We start from the raw sequence: 13008 nt of genomic DNA, 5'->3' as shown, positions 1-13008 counted from the left end.
CTGCCAACCTTGGGATCAGCTGTAGACTACTGACTGTAGACTTCTAGTTCCACAGAACAATGTACAGGGCATTCTATTTAGACTATTAAAGTCATTGTGAATTCAATGTAGGGAAGTTATTAATTCTCAGGACAGAATTATCACAGAACCCCAGCGGGTTTGAAGACAAGACAGACCAACCAAGATTACAGTAGACCTTTCTACACAATACAAGCTCATTGTTGGGTTCTAGATAAGAACCATTCAATACAACAGTCATGGCAGCAGGAAATTACTCATGGGAACACCTAGTGATACACTGTAGATAAACAATAACAACACAGAGGTCCCAGTGATTTCTGCCACAAAGATTAACAGGAAAAGGTTCAAAGACTTTTCAACTTAAAAAGTTCTGGGTCACACTGATGAGAGTATTCCAAGTACCAGGGTGAACATGCGGAAATCACGCCTGCTTCACGTCTACAACAGAAGGCTGGTTTCAGACGGTACAGCATAAAGATCACTGTCATCCCAATCCTTCAGGCCAATCAGCATAAGGAAATAAAGAGAACGGATGTGTGAGGTGGTGCACTTAGGAGAATGGAGATGCTAATCGGCTGCTCTGACAAAGATCTTTATTACAATCAGTTCAGCTGTTACTGGATGGTAAGAGCATAGTGGCTTGTTAATGCTATGGAAGGAAGCTGAAGTCAGGCATGCCTGGATAGTGAAAAGTTTAACATCCTATTTAAGCACCGGAATCCCGGAAACGCTATGAAGGACCATCCAAAAACATGGATCCAGTACAAACTGACCCGAGACATCTGACTGATGGTGCTCAGATCTGGAGACTATCAGAAGAAATCATGACCTTAGGAGGGATGCCTGCCTAGCCATGTGTAATCAATACCATACCAAAGTCCGCCAAAAACATCAAACACTAAGGAGGACTTTCTAACTGTGTGGAACTATGGTGATGATTATTGATAGCAAGTGTGTCAATTTGGTTTCGATATTAGTAGGTACCAAATCGACCCTGAACCCCCACCCGCCTTAACATACGTGGTACTCCCACAAATCTATGCCTTTGGTTGATAGCATCAAACACCTCGTCCCTCATTCTAACTGTGTGGAACCATTATGACGACTGTCAGTAGCATCAAACACCTTAGCCAGGACATTCTGTGGGGAACCATGACAATGACTGTTAACAGGGTACCAATGAATAAAAAGTTGTTCATTCAGTACCTGGAGTCACGAACCCTCTCATTTATCCGTTCAATTATTTGCACATCAAACACGCAGCGTTTCTAGGTGAATTTTGCTGGTAACCAAAGTGATAACATGATTACTACAGTATTACCATTATTACCATTATTACCATTAGGTTCTCATCCAGACCGGTGTGTGTATTTTAGCACAGAATTTCATAGGTTGACACTGAATTGACTTAAATTCCTCAGTCCAAATACACAGCACAGAACAACCAGGAACTTCAACCTCTTTCACCTTTTACTGCATGGGGCAAATGCACAAAGCTGCCCCTCATTCATTAACTGACCTGTATGAACTGGAGTTTGAAGGGAGATTTATGCGTACAATGTGCAGGATATAATGGGTCACCCTGAGCCCTGCCGTTGTTTACTCGCTAGGTACCATGGGTCGGCACACAGGCGTGCACTGAAGCAAGACTTTCTGGGAGCCATAAATAACAGAAACAGTATTTTAAACAGGGTAATAAGAGGGCAGATATACAACAGTCTGAAAATATAAATTGGAAGGTGGAAACTGAGTGTACCTGATCCCAGCCTGTCGTAACAAATAAAAAAAAAGTGACAAGGACCTTGTGCGTGATCTATATTAAAAGTGTGTAATAAATCCAGAATGGTGACTCCATGTCCCTGGGTGTGTCCATTTCAAGCTCAAAATATAAAATTAGACACAGACACAGACTTAAAGAGGAAACTGCTGTATTATTTCAGGGAAATATTAACCACGACTGGTGGCCCATGTTTGAAGCCCTTGAATATATTTCTGCCGTGCTTAATGTTTACCTTCTCCTGTATCAGTAAAGCAGCAGTAGCCCGCCGATGCAGGTTTAGAAAGCACCATATTGCTTTGCGATTTTCTGCTAAACAGCACCCACTGGTCATGTGATTTCTGTCTCCCGGTGGAACCCCCGGGCTCTAAGTGGCACACTGTGACTCCCACCAGCGAACAGACTGCAGGATTTCCTTCTCTCACTCCACGCACACACTCTCTCACTTTCACACACTGGTCTAATCAACCCCAATCAACGTCAACACCCTCATCTGCCCGCTTACTACTCTCCTTCCATCTACCAAGGCCACACCAATCCAGAAGGAGCCCAGCCTCACAGGCCATGAAGACCACCCACCCAACAAAGGGGCACGCTATCCACATATGCCAGGCTACATCCATCAAGACCTCACAGGCGCCATTCTGACCTACGCCAGCTGGACCAGCGCCGGGCGGCGGTCTGACCGGAGGCTCCACGAGCCCACGGAGAGGCTGAAGAGCAGCTGCTGAGTCTGGAATGGACCAACCGGTGGGCAGTCCCAGCTGTCACACATAGACCCCCATGTCACGGAGAGATCCCCACCTCACAGAATGACCCCCCCCCCCCCCATCTAACAGGGGAACCCCAGTGTCATCACCTGGACCTCGTCCCTCATCAATAAAGTCCACACGCAACCAGACTTAATGATTGGCGACCATTATAAATACAGAACATTTCGGTCCCCGCCGCTTCTGCCCGTACTCACCGCTGTCGCTGCGGAAAGCCTGACTGACACCGCAGAGGAACGCCATGGGGCTCCTGACGGGAGGCTTGTGAGGTACGGCCCTAGGAGCGAAAGTCACGCCGTGGCCTGGCACCAGCACAGGCCCACACCGGCCCGCCCCGCCCTGGCTGCCGATTCACAGCACGGGCTGAGCAGGGTGCGCATCTGACCCAAACTCCATTTCCTCCATGCGGCCGCAGCACGACGGGTGGCTCTCGAAGTGGCGCAGAAATGAAGCACGAAGAGAAACGGGGGCTCGAAGAATTCTTCTGGCGCTTGGTGGGGGGCAAAGCAGAGTCCCCCAGTGTCGATCCGCAGACCCCTTGGCCTCGATGCCCGCAGGTCACCCGGCTGTGCGGACATTCAGAGGAGCGCCCCAAATGGCACGCATACTTTCTGGGAGAAACAGAGCTGTGGGGCTGCAGTACAGGCTGGCGGGCCGGGTAGGGGGGGTGGTGGGGAGGAGAGAGGGAGGGAGAGAGGGATGGCACAGGGACTGTCAGCCTGTCAGGTCACACTCTGCCCAGCCATGCATCACTGCTCGACTTGGGGTGGGGAGGGGCTAACACGACGTTCACTCGCTGGCGCCACCTGCTGCTAATTATGGGAAGCCGCTCCATTCCAAGCAGATCACCCTGGTTAGCTAATTAAAAAAAGATTTTGTGTGTCCCCACCCCCTCCAAGCAACCAGATTAACCTGATGTATGCTGACATGTCACTACAACTCGTGCTGGGGTGGAAACACCCCGCCCCCCCATCTAATGGCAGCCCACAAGCAGAACCATTGGTGTGGCCATGTGGCTCCTCATTCTCTCTGTTATACATGAACTGTCTCGGCGTCCCGGCACCAGACGTCCTTCAGCGGGCGACGTGTCGCTCGGTCAGATCACCCCAAGTAGCACGAGCACTGCACGCGTGTCATCGTTCTGATATTTTTAGAGCACGACTCAGACAGCAGCCCAACCCCAATCCGATACCCAAAAAAAACTCAGGGGTGTAGTTTGGCCACGCCCCCTCACAATACCGTCGGAGCACAAGATGGGAAACTGGGCCGCTCTGGGAGTAAAAGCGATTTCACACAGGTGCTACAAACGTTTCCTCTGTCAGGCTCAATCGGGGACGCTGTCTGGGCTGGGGGACTGGCGGGGGGTGATGAGATGACTAAAAATAAAGGCAGAGCAAAGGGAGGAACATCTAACGCACCCGAAGCTTTGATCCAACCCCTCATGGGGGAACCTTTCAACACATTTTGTACATTCTTACGCTGTTTGTTTGATCCTATTACGCCGCTAAATAAAACATTTTTATGATGCGTCATTCTCATGCTTATACGGCCATTTAAGATATAAAATCTTAATTATAAAGTTAAATATGTCCCTTGTGAATTTCTCCCGTCATTCCAGAAGCACAGGTCAACAATGGTCAGAAACGGCAGCACAATGGGCTCAGCAGCCTTTCACCAACCCCTCGCTCACCAAGTCACATGGCACAAATGGGCAGCGTTCTAGACCTTTCTATAAAATTCCATTTCTGTCTGGCCCTCAGACTAAAAGCTCAGCCAGTGAGTAGGGGATGTGGGTCTCAGTGTGAGAGCAGTAACAAAGATATCCTCAGGGGGATGCTATAGAGTATAGAGAGTGCAGATGTGACAACAGGTCACAGCTGGCAGTGAGGGCCGTATGCTGGACACCGCTGCCCGTCACGGCACTCCGGTTGTGCCGGAGATGCTGAAACTGGGTGGGGCGCCCGTGTGTGCCGGAGCCACACTGCCCCCTTGAGGATAGGGAGGGAAGCTCATACCCAGCAGCACGATTTATTTTTAAACCATTCCCAAAAGATGGCTAAAGGGAAATCTGAAGGAATCAACGTGAGAGCGATTAGGATGATAAACTCTAAATGCTCCACTCTGAGAGAGAGAGAGAGAGAGAGAATATGTTAAACGGATAAAGGGAGCTTAAGAAGACATGGCCTGGTGAATATCTGCTTTATTAACTGCTCCAGTAATCACTCACAGTGTGGTAATATACAGCTGTAAGAGCTCCGCGCTTTATCTTATCTGGGTAGGATAGCAATGAAACTGGAGCCAATAGCAGGAGCTACAGGGTGTGAGGACTGGGACCAATGGGGTGGGAGGCAGGGCCATTGGACAGAGGCACACACACACACACACACACACACACACACACACACAATCAGGTGTGAGGCTACAGTGTTAACTGCCAAGCCACCATGCTGACCTGAGTGCAGTGTCATTCATCAGGACACTGGGAAATAAGTGAGGTGTAAATGGGCTCACTGTCCCATAAACAGCTGCCAAAACTGCAAAGGTTTGTGGGTAATGTGCGCGCTAAGAGTAAATCCTGCTTAGTTAGCTTTGATCAGTGTGTCAAAACCTCCATCGCCACCAGATAGCCAAACGCGCTGTCTGATTCCAAAGATGGAGGCTTCGTAACAGCTCTTGGCCAGACCAGGGATTGCAGGCATCCCTGGACACAAAGGCTGCCCCATCAGCTGGATCTTGGAGGAAACTCGGGAAAGACGGCGATGCGAGTATCGCTGTGTCGCTCGGAGCCGCTAACACGGAGCGGGCTGGCAGGCCCGAGAAACGCTGACACTGAACAGCATGACGAGCTCATAATCCCCCCGACCTGACAAATGGAAGGGGGCGGGGAGCTCTCTACTCCCCCATCAGCCCAAGCATCCTCACCACCCCTCTTTTTATTGGGCTTGGCCGGCATGAGGGTAATCCAAGGCTTCAAAATACTGCAATAGTGTTGATTTTGAAAATACAGTCAAAATACCATACACCGTGGTATGATGTCTGGACAGTATGATGGTATGGAAAAATTAGATACCGCCCAAGCCAACTTTGTGCTTCCTTTTAGAGAGGTCTTTGCCATACATACCCGGGCAGGCCGTACTGGGCGCGTCTGGAACTGCGGCAACCCAAGGCGGCCAGCCAATCACATCGCTTCATCGCCAGCCTCCCGGCCCTATTACCGCTCCTTCATGCATCTTTTCCCTGCTATCGCACCTGCCAGTTAACACCCTTTTTACCTGCCCAGTATCAAAAACCTCACTCGCCAGCACTGCAGAGTCGCACATTAAACTTACTTGAATTCCATCTCCCGCCTGAGATGGGGCTTCGACACTTAAAAGTAACAAGCAATCAGCAAATTTTCAGTGAACCCGGAGGATTCTCTCAGAGCCCGGACGCCGCCAGGCAGGATAAATGGCAGACCGGGATGGATGCTCCGCTTTAGCAGCCGCAAACATCAGCACCCTGACCACCAGCACTATTACCCGGGAGGAAAACTCCCCTGAATTCTCAGCAATTATAGGTCCATCTAATCTTTATAAAATACTGCCTTACATCTTCAAAAGTCCCCTCTCTCCCACTGCACAATCAGTTCTCCTTTCATCACAGGGAGAGACACAGCACTGTGCAGTTAGAGGTACAGTCAAATTTACATTCTCTGCCTGCTAGTTCAGCTGACTAAGAGACACTGAGATGGATTCTTACTTTTTGTAAGAATACTGCGGCTTCCAGAATGAAGGGACTGGGATGGATTTATAATCAGAGTTAGAGTTAATGAAGTGCTTCCCCACTAGAGAATGGGGTGGAGGACCAGACATGCGACTGGCTGGCTGCTCTTGATAAGATCAGCCTTGCTGATTCCTTCCCAGCTGCTTAACCAGGGATGTTCACTCACAGCCACACAAAACTAACTTTAATGGTTGCAACTATTACCTACGCGATTTAATATTCCTATTACAGAAATGCTTGCCGTGATGGTAACGGGAATTGGGAAATACAGCAGGTGTATGAATGACTTAGAGGCACATTTTTAAATTAATCTGATTTCTAATGAGTGTTACACAGGTTACTAGTGGCTCATGGGGAATGTATTGGCAAACGCTGTTTAAACTATGACAGATTTACAGAAGGTTTGCTACAACAGATGTGTACAATAAGGTAATTCCTAATTTTTTTTTTTTTACTTTGATTATACTGTGATTCAAAGGACCAGAACATCCAGAAAATGATGTTACAGTTTAATCCATTCATGTTTCGCTCCCTTAATTTACGACGAATGCTCGTTACTCCCGCTCTTGCTCAAATCGCCCCTGATTGTGTTAGAATATGTTAAAATGAAGCGATTGTTACTGGCCATCTGGCTCGCCTTGCACTCCCCCTGCCGTGCTGTTGTCCAAGCTGTTTAATCTGGGATCCCCTTCAGTGCGTTTCATCTCAGAGCTTCCCGTTGCTCACGGAACATCTTTTGCACAATGCTGCGCAGACAGATCTTCAGTATCTCTGGTGCATTAAAAAAAATAATAAAAAAAACTGTGTCCCACCTTATCTGCCATGTCCCCAGTCAGCAGTAATGACACTGAACATTTATTATTTAGCAGATGCTTTTGTCCAAATTGACGTACAAGTGAGGATCAGAGATCAGGGTCAACCAGTGTCCCCTGGAGCAGATGGGGTAACGGGCTCGATCAATAGCCCTATAGTGACATCACTCTGCCAGACACGGGATTTGAACCATCGACCTTCCGATCTGCAGAGCCCCCTTCCTACACGCGGCATACGGATTTGCTTATCTTGTGATACACGCCAACATTGCCAGCTAATGCCGTCTCATGCACACAGTCAATGGACCTTTTCCCTTCTAACCCTGTGTTCCTCATGTTTTATATCATAACTGCGCTACTGCCTGTTTGATGTCGCCGATGTTAGTGCCATGATTTCAGCACAGGGATTAGTAGAGTTTATTTTTCCCCAGGACTGTCATTTTTACTCTCCTCAGCTTTGAATTTAATACAATCACGCTGTCAGAATTAGGTTAAGACACAGGGTGATGTCTCTCTTGATTCCTGTTTCCTGATTTGTTAAAGTCATAGGAATGCTATGAGGGATTTACTCAGTCTCTCCACGCTCATTATCACTTTACAGCTACAGTTCTATGCGGCGGGCCTGTTAAACTGAAAGATTTTGCAGTTTAACTAATGAATTTGGGGTTAATTACTCAAGAAGCTCCTTACAGACAGGTTAATATCACGCCGCTCTAACATTGATTCAGAAAACCCAAGAAGTCATGCAGGATTGTCAAATAACAGTGCAGCCACCTTATTGATTGCATCAACCTCAAGTACAATAACTCTGAATGATCTATGGAAGGTAAACAGACATCACTGATTATTTAAAAAGCAGTGCCATTTTTAAAAGTAGCTTCATGAAATGTGAAACACAAGCAAGAGAAACCAATGTGTTTTCCCAAAGGCTGTAACAGCTTGCCTTTTAGGTGAGGGCTCGCAGTGAACTGGCAAAGTATAATGCGTGCCCTTTAGAAAGGCCTGAGACAGCAGTTCACCATGCATCAATCGACCTCTGCTTAAGACGAATCAGCATTAAGCACCCAGAATGATTCCAGCGTCACCCAGGAAACACCTCACTGCAAATTTATCATCCTGAGGAGTCCACATTTAAATTCAGATTTCAGAGCAGCGCACAATCTAAGATGCTTATTAGTGCATCAGCCTCACTAACACTCTTCCCCTTAACCCCTACAGTATATTGTTTACCACTTACTTGCCTATTTATTTACATTTGTTTTTCATGTTGCAGGGTTCCCTCATGTTATTCATGCAGAATTGCTTGTGCGTATTTCCTTGCCTTGTAATGAGACACTTTCCAAACAACTCCAGAGTGGAAAAACCACCACTAACAGCCCACACTGCAAAATTCCACACACTTTCATGATGTGGGGGGAAGAAAGAAAAGTACTTGTGGAGTGCGATGTCACCAAGAGGGCAGCCAATTAGAACAGAGAAGACCTAGCACTCACTAAGGTAAGCAAACAGTCCATTAGCATATAAGGCACTACACTGTCAACAGTAAGGAAACTGAAGGAAGCGGCAAAACAGCCTTGGGACGTGTCCCCAGTGACAGAGACCCCACACACGCATACAACAGAAGGGCACAGAAACTGCATAGAATACAGAAGATGAAGGAGGCTGAGTCTTGGCCACCCTGGCAGGCACCCGGCTGAGCAGAAATAAGACATTTACAGCTACCTCATACCTGTGCAGAATGGCGGACGCTTAAGAGGCACAGGAAGGCTGCAGGAAAGCCCAGAATTAATGCCTTACTGCCATGCGTCCTCAGAGTTTGGCTTTATTGGGCTGCCTTTGATATATGCACTTCCCATATTTAAACCCTGCTTTAAAGGACCTTTTCATTCCTGCCAGCGAACCCCAAACCATGATGGTGTGCCATCTCCCAAATAAGGAAACTGCTTTTGAAATAAAAGCTGTGTGATGAGACTTACTGACCAGTCATGCAGATTAGTGTGAGGAAAAGACCATAAAGTGTAAGAAAGACCCCCAAAGTACACTGGGAGATGTTTTCCTCGGGCTGACCTGTAAAGAAGCTGTAACACTGAAGTGAATGCAGAAGAACATGGATGTTTATTGTTACACCCAGTTTTATCCTAAAAATCGTTTATTCAGCGTTTTGGGGAACTTGCACTGATGTTATACAAAAGTTTTACAACTTTTGACAATTTTGGCAGCCAATGTGATTTCTATAGGAGGGGGCCAGGCCTGTGAATTTCTGCGTTATCACAGTAAGTATATTTGGGCTATTAGCTGTCATCTACGGAGCCCCGGAAGGGACATGGAGAGAAAAAAAATCGGTGGTTGAAAGAAAAAAAAAAAACCACACACGTGCGAGATCTCGCAATACTTTTCCATTACCATTAATAACTACGCTGTATCTGTTTCAACTATAAAAGATCGATTTTTTCATGGACTAGTAAGTATAAGCCTAAATGATAGACATATCCTGTAAAGTGTGCTTCAAGCATTAAACTATGAGGGACAATGCACACCATGCCATTTTCATATTATGTATTCTAATACGCTTTTATTTCTTAATAATTGCACTTTGTCCGTTCACCGCTAGTGACTGTAAGCAAGACATCTAAGCTATTGATCATTAAGTGCATACACAAACAATGAAATATGCATTCAAATTCGCTCGTAAAGAAATCTGAAAAACCAATCTGTATTGCTTGCCTTTGTGAAAAGATTACAGCCAGAAAATATTGAATAAAGCTAACTTGACCGCGGTGCCAGACTTAAGGTTTAAAGCTGAAACCACTTTCGGGTATACCTCCCTGGTATTCTCGCTTGATGACGCATGTATGGAAATGGGGTTTGAGTTTAAACCTTAACACCTACACCGCGGTAAAGTTAGCTTTATATGCAGTTTTTCGCCTGTAAAATCTTTTGTTTTTAAATATATTTCAATGTTTATGTGTGCACTTCGTGTTCAACAGTCCAGCTGTCGTGCTTAAAGTTAAAGTCACTGACGGTAAATGGACGCAGTGCAATTAATAAATAGGTAGGCCTAATATTTTAGTTATATGGTGTACATTGTCCTCTATAGTTTAATGCTTAAAGCACACTTTATAGGACAATGTTTGTGTCGTTTATTTTCATTAGTTTACAAATAAATTCCGTCTTTTGTACTTTAAAACGGACACTGTACAGCTATTAATGGTAATGGAAAACTAATGCGAGATTTTTTCAACCACCGATGTTTTTTTCTTGTGTGTCCCTTACGGTGCTCCGTAATCATCTGCGGTGCTGAAATCACTTAAGAAACTAATGTACAGACTGTACGGCAGCATTTTTTTTAAAACATATTTAATAGAGGTATTGATCATTTTCATCCATCACCATCTTCGCAGTTCTGGGTGATGATGAACATGGAGTCCATGGCAGTCCGTGACAGGGTTCATGTTCACGCACCGTAGTTGGCACCGACTCAACGACACCGGAAACATGCAAACTTCACACAAACAGGTGGGGGCTGGAATCGAACCCACAATCCATGGTCACCGACTGTGCCACTATGCCACCTGATATTTTTCAATGAATATAAAAAGAAACCAAACACATGAAATCTTTAGAGCCAACATAATGACTTATACATGTTAGGCTTTAAAACCAGAAACATAATTCCTAATTTATCAGACCATTAAAAAATGTAGGAGGAAAAAAGTTTTTATAGACACATAGCCCAAGATGTACCACTACTTAATACATTGTACCGCTGTAACTGCATAGATAAATGCCGCACATTCAGTAAGGTGTGTGGATTTTGCTGTACTGTTTATCGTTACTATAATACCGATTTCACCACCTGCGATACAGCAGGGGGTCCCAAAGCTTGTTATCCATCACGTCAATCATTTTCCAACAGCAGACTGCGCGACACCCCCCGATCACTGTCCTCGATTTTAAAAATATCCCAAAGCACTGAGACTCGATTAAATATCCACTCTGTAAAGGCGTGTTTTAGGTGTAAGCTCCAAACACACCACCGTAGAGTCCTGCATGTCCGTGAACATTGTGCCCCGGGACCAGTTTCAATGCGCCAGAATCAGTTCTTGATTAAAAAAATACTACCCGATAAATGTAAGAGGTGGGTGGGGGAAATCGTTTATTTGCAAGAGGGAAAAGTGGCTTCGCTAAACAGCGTTTCTCCTCCTAATGCTTTCTAGCGTTTCAATAAATAACGATTCGTGATTAAATGTCAGCAAACTGCAAGCGCGGTCAACTGCACATAATCAGTGGGTGAAATGCGGGTTTAAAGCAAAGCAGAAAAGCGCCCCCCGTACCTTTAGTGGACCTCCGCAGGATCTGGCAGCGGCATCTGAACGACACGGCGATCATCTTCATAAGGGCGCCGCTTCCGCGGATACGGCACATTGGCATCTGGACGCCGGAGCGGGAGAGAGCTTATCTTGACCGGCAAGGGGGACCTAGCAGCATTACGGCGTGGAGCTGCGAGATCAACAGGGGATCGCTTCTTTCATTCATGCACTAATGTAACCACCTGCGATATCAAATGACACCATCCGGCCGACGGATGAAGAGCTCTCTCTAAGACGAGCTGGATCAGAAATGGCTTGAAAGTTGCAAGTCTAGGCGAGGAGTCCGTCAGTACAATTTAATAATATCCATTACTTGTGCAGCAAATTAATTGACATGCACTGATTCTTAAAACGAACAAGTTTTGAAGTGATATATAAGCAGTCTATGATAGTTTGACTTCGCAGATTTCTCAAAGTAGTTTGAGAAAACAACGCACTAAAAACAAATATTTCTTTAAAAACTAGAATAACGGTCGACGCCGCATCTTGCAATCTCACTCCCTAACATCCAAGCTGCCTCTTAAAATAGTCTCGCCACCCCCTCCATCTCCACGTTCAGCTTTGTACCCTAATCACTCTGCCCCCTATAGGGAGACTACCAAGAAAAGCAACAAGAACCTATTTATATTTTCAGACGGGGCGCGGTTTTATCATCTCCCGATGTCCAACCTGCCTTTAACTTTAACCAACACGATTCAATTTCAATCTAACTGCTCTGTCACCCTCCATTAAAACGAGCGATTTACTTCTTCAGTCATGCTTTGAATAAAATTGTGCTCCGTCACGGTCCATATAAAATTTAAACCGCGCTTCATATCATCGTTTCCATACTGTGAATCAGTCCGGCACAGGATTGGCTACGGCATCATTAGTTATCGCCGTATCGTAAAAGGCTTTACGTGGTGATGTGCGTTTTGCTATGAAATGTAGCTTGAACTCAAGATCGTCCCAAAACTCACACGTTCAACGAGCCTTGTCGTCCTTAAAACCAAATATTCCAATGATCCGGAGTTCATTTCTTATAGTCAAAGTATGCCGAACGTTTCCAGTGTCAGCAGACAGGCGCACTCAGCTCTGATTCCGCATGAGGCGGGATCATTAATACTCGGGAACTGGATTATTAAATCATCCGTGTAAAATATTCCCACTGCTCCTGAAGTATCTTCACAGTGACGGCAGTTAGTATGGTTAAGGGACCGTGACTCTTCCAGAACAAACTCTCCTGTTGTATTCAAAAACAAGATCATCGGAATCGTCCAAGCTTTATAAAAGGAAACCATGTAAAAGTTTAAACTTCAAGTGACTTCAGATCCTCCTGTCTGCTAAACAAACCATCAGAGCACCAACCACACACGCCCCCTCAGTTTTAACCTTTACTTGTGAGTTACACAGGTCAGGCTTTCACTAACACAGTACTCTCCCATTCGTGAGGTATTACTCAGTGATTCAGATTAAATATCGTCGAAATGTACCTTGCAACTTCATAAATTCTTAAA

General features: G+C 45.8%; 1 protein-coding gene across 11 annotated transcripts in view; it reads right to left on the bottom strand.

Annotated features, from left to right (window-relative positions):
* Positions 1-13008, bottom strand: part of grip1 (glutamate receptor interacting protein 1) — a 157392-nt gene that overhangs the window by 42058 nt on the left and 102326 nt on the right. The window contains exon 1 of one of the 11 annotated variants that reach the window (XM_072710435.1): positions 11477-11793. The exons of 9 other annotated variants lie outside the window; for them this stretch is intronic. In XM_072710435.1, coding sequence (XP_072566536.1) covers positions 11477-11573 — 97 coding nt within the window. In that variant the 5' untranslated portion in view covers positions 11574-11793. Of the gene's footprint in view, positions 1-2765; positions 3375-11476; positions 11794-13008 lie in introns of those variants that run through there. One more of the 11 variants, XM_023826223.2, reaches the window with a different exon arrangement.

This window comes from Paramormyrops kingsleyae, chromosome 1 (assembly GCF_048594095.1).
Source record: "Paramormyrops kingsleyae isolate MSU_618 chromosome 1, PKINGS_0.4, whole genome shotgun sequence".
In the NCBI taxonomy this organism is placed as follows: Eukaryota; Metazoa; Chordata; class Actinopteri; order Osteoglossiformes; family Mormyridae; genus Paramormyrops; species Paramormyrops kingsleyae.
The sequence above is the reverse complement of the archived record's forward strand: the minus strand, read 5'-3'. Positions and strand labels throughout refer to the sequence as shown.